General features: G+C 32.6%; 1 protein-coding gene across 2 annotated transcripts in view; it reads right to left on the minus strand.

The window, feature by feature from the left end:
• LOC106534353 (TRAF2 and NCK-interacting protein kinase) overlaps window positions 1-1,688 on the minus strand; it is a gene marked incomplete at its 5' end in the record, with an annotated part of 20,140 nt that overhangs the window by 2,235 nt on the left and 16,217 nt on the right. For both annotated transcript variants that reach the window (XM_014030963.1, XM_014030962.1), the window contains 1 exon segment: window positions 1,204-1,343. In XM_014030963.1, coding sequence (XP_013886417.1) covers window positions 1,204-1,343 — 140 coding nt within the window.

Here is a 1,688-nt window from a genome sequence, read left to right on the forward strand (position 1 = left end):
TCATTCATTCATTCATTCATTCATTCATTCATTCATTCATTCATTCATTCATTCATTCATTCATTCATCCATCCATCCATTCACAGGTTAGTGTTAGCATTTGTTTTAAACTAAGCTTTAAGCTAAACAGAGGCAGCACAAGCATGCACAGTAGATCTACACATGGCTCCTGCTCCTTCCTGTTTGTTGACCAATAGGAGAGGAGCTGACCCAAGAAGGACCGCCCACTATATTTGCATAATGCAGGCAGAAATGCATAAGTTAGAGTAAAAACAGGAAACAGAAAAATGTAAAAACACATGAAAATAAAAAGACTTGTGGGGAAAAAAACAATTAAAAAATAAATATAAATATTTAACAGACACAAATGCACGAATGAAAGTAAAAGGAAAAACAAAAAAATCTATACCTTTTAAAAACAGTTAATGTAAATGATGCGCTAAAACATATCATTTATTGGAACTAAGCTGGAAAAATAAATATGAAGGTCAATTAAATTATAATTGTTGCATTTTAAGTGTATCTATTTATTTTTTTGGGCCGTTTATATGTTTTTGCTTTTATTTCTAATTATGTCAGTTTTGGTCCTCCATATTTATGCATGTATGATGCAAACCCCCATTTTTTGACCCTAAAAATGCTTAAAAAGTTGAATATTCAGAGGTAAAATCTTTAAAAACCATGAAAGTAATTCTGTAAAATTGATAAAAGAATAATGTCAGTTGAGTCGTGTAAGGTCCAACTTTCTGTGACTTGATTAAAATTTAAATTAAGTTTATACTGTGGCGTATATCTGTACACATTTTGTTTTTCATCACACTTTTGCAAATACAATCTACACCGAACATAATATTACTTTCTAAAAGTCATAATAGCGCTTTCCCTGTTTAAACTGCATGTTTTGGTGTCTCATTTGCAAGTTTTATTTCAAAGCCAGATGACAAGATACACAACCAAAGATTTGAACAAGATAGTACTGAAGGTGTTTTACTGCTTTTGCATCAATACCCTTTAATTTACTATCTGATTGTAAACACATTTAATGTAGAATAGTTTGTCACTGACTTGTTTCTGGGTCATCTGCAGTAGAATCTTTTCAATGTGTTCCAAACTTCAGGTAAGAAATGGTTTTAAGAACTTGTGTATGTACTGAAAGAGCGCAGTCATCAGTCAGTACTTCAGTAAGATGTAAAGTGTATTTACCTTGTCGTTCCGCTCACACAGAAACTTCAGTCTCTGGGCTCGTTTGTGCATGAAGACTCCATCCAGATGGCCCGTCTCTACGGAGCGGATCTCTATGGCCTTCTCCCCCCAGCCCATAATCTGGTTTGAATGGATGTAGGCTGGATGAAAAAATATGCAGGATTTTAGAAAAATGTTGAAGCTTAATAATTATATATTTGTGACCCATCACATCGAAATGAGGATTAAGTCTAAAACTAGTATATGGAGAAATAGGCAAATATAGTGTTTTGCCTAAAATGTTAACAAACATTGCATTTTGTCAAAATATAATGAATAAATACCTTATTAATGTATCATTTGAATGAAATATAAGCTAAAAAAATTAAAGCACTTTTTTGAGCAGTAGTAACAAAAACAAAGAAATGTTTTTGTGCAAAATCGCCTTAAAATTTTGATGTTTTCCCTGCGAGCTAGCAAAGCTTTGTTTCTTTCCATCTGGGACA

The sequence above is a fragment of the Austrofundulus limnaeus genome, unplaced genomic scaffold (genome assembly GCF_001266775.1).
Source record: "Austrofundulus limnaeus strain Quisiro unplaced genomic scaffold, Austrofundulus_limnaeus-1.0 Scaffold1149, whole genome shotgun sequence".
Taxonomy (NCBI): Eukaryota; Metazoa; Chordata; class Actinopteri; order Cyprinodontiformes; family Rivulidae; genus Austrofundulus; species Austrofundulus limnaeus.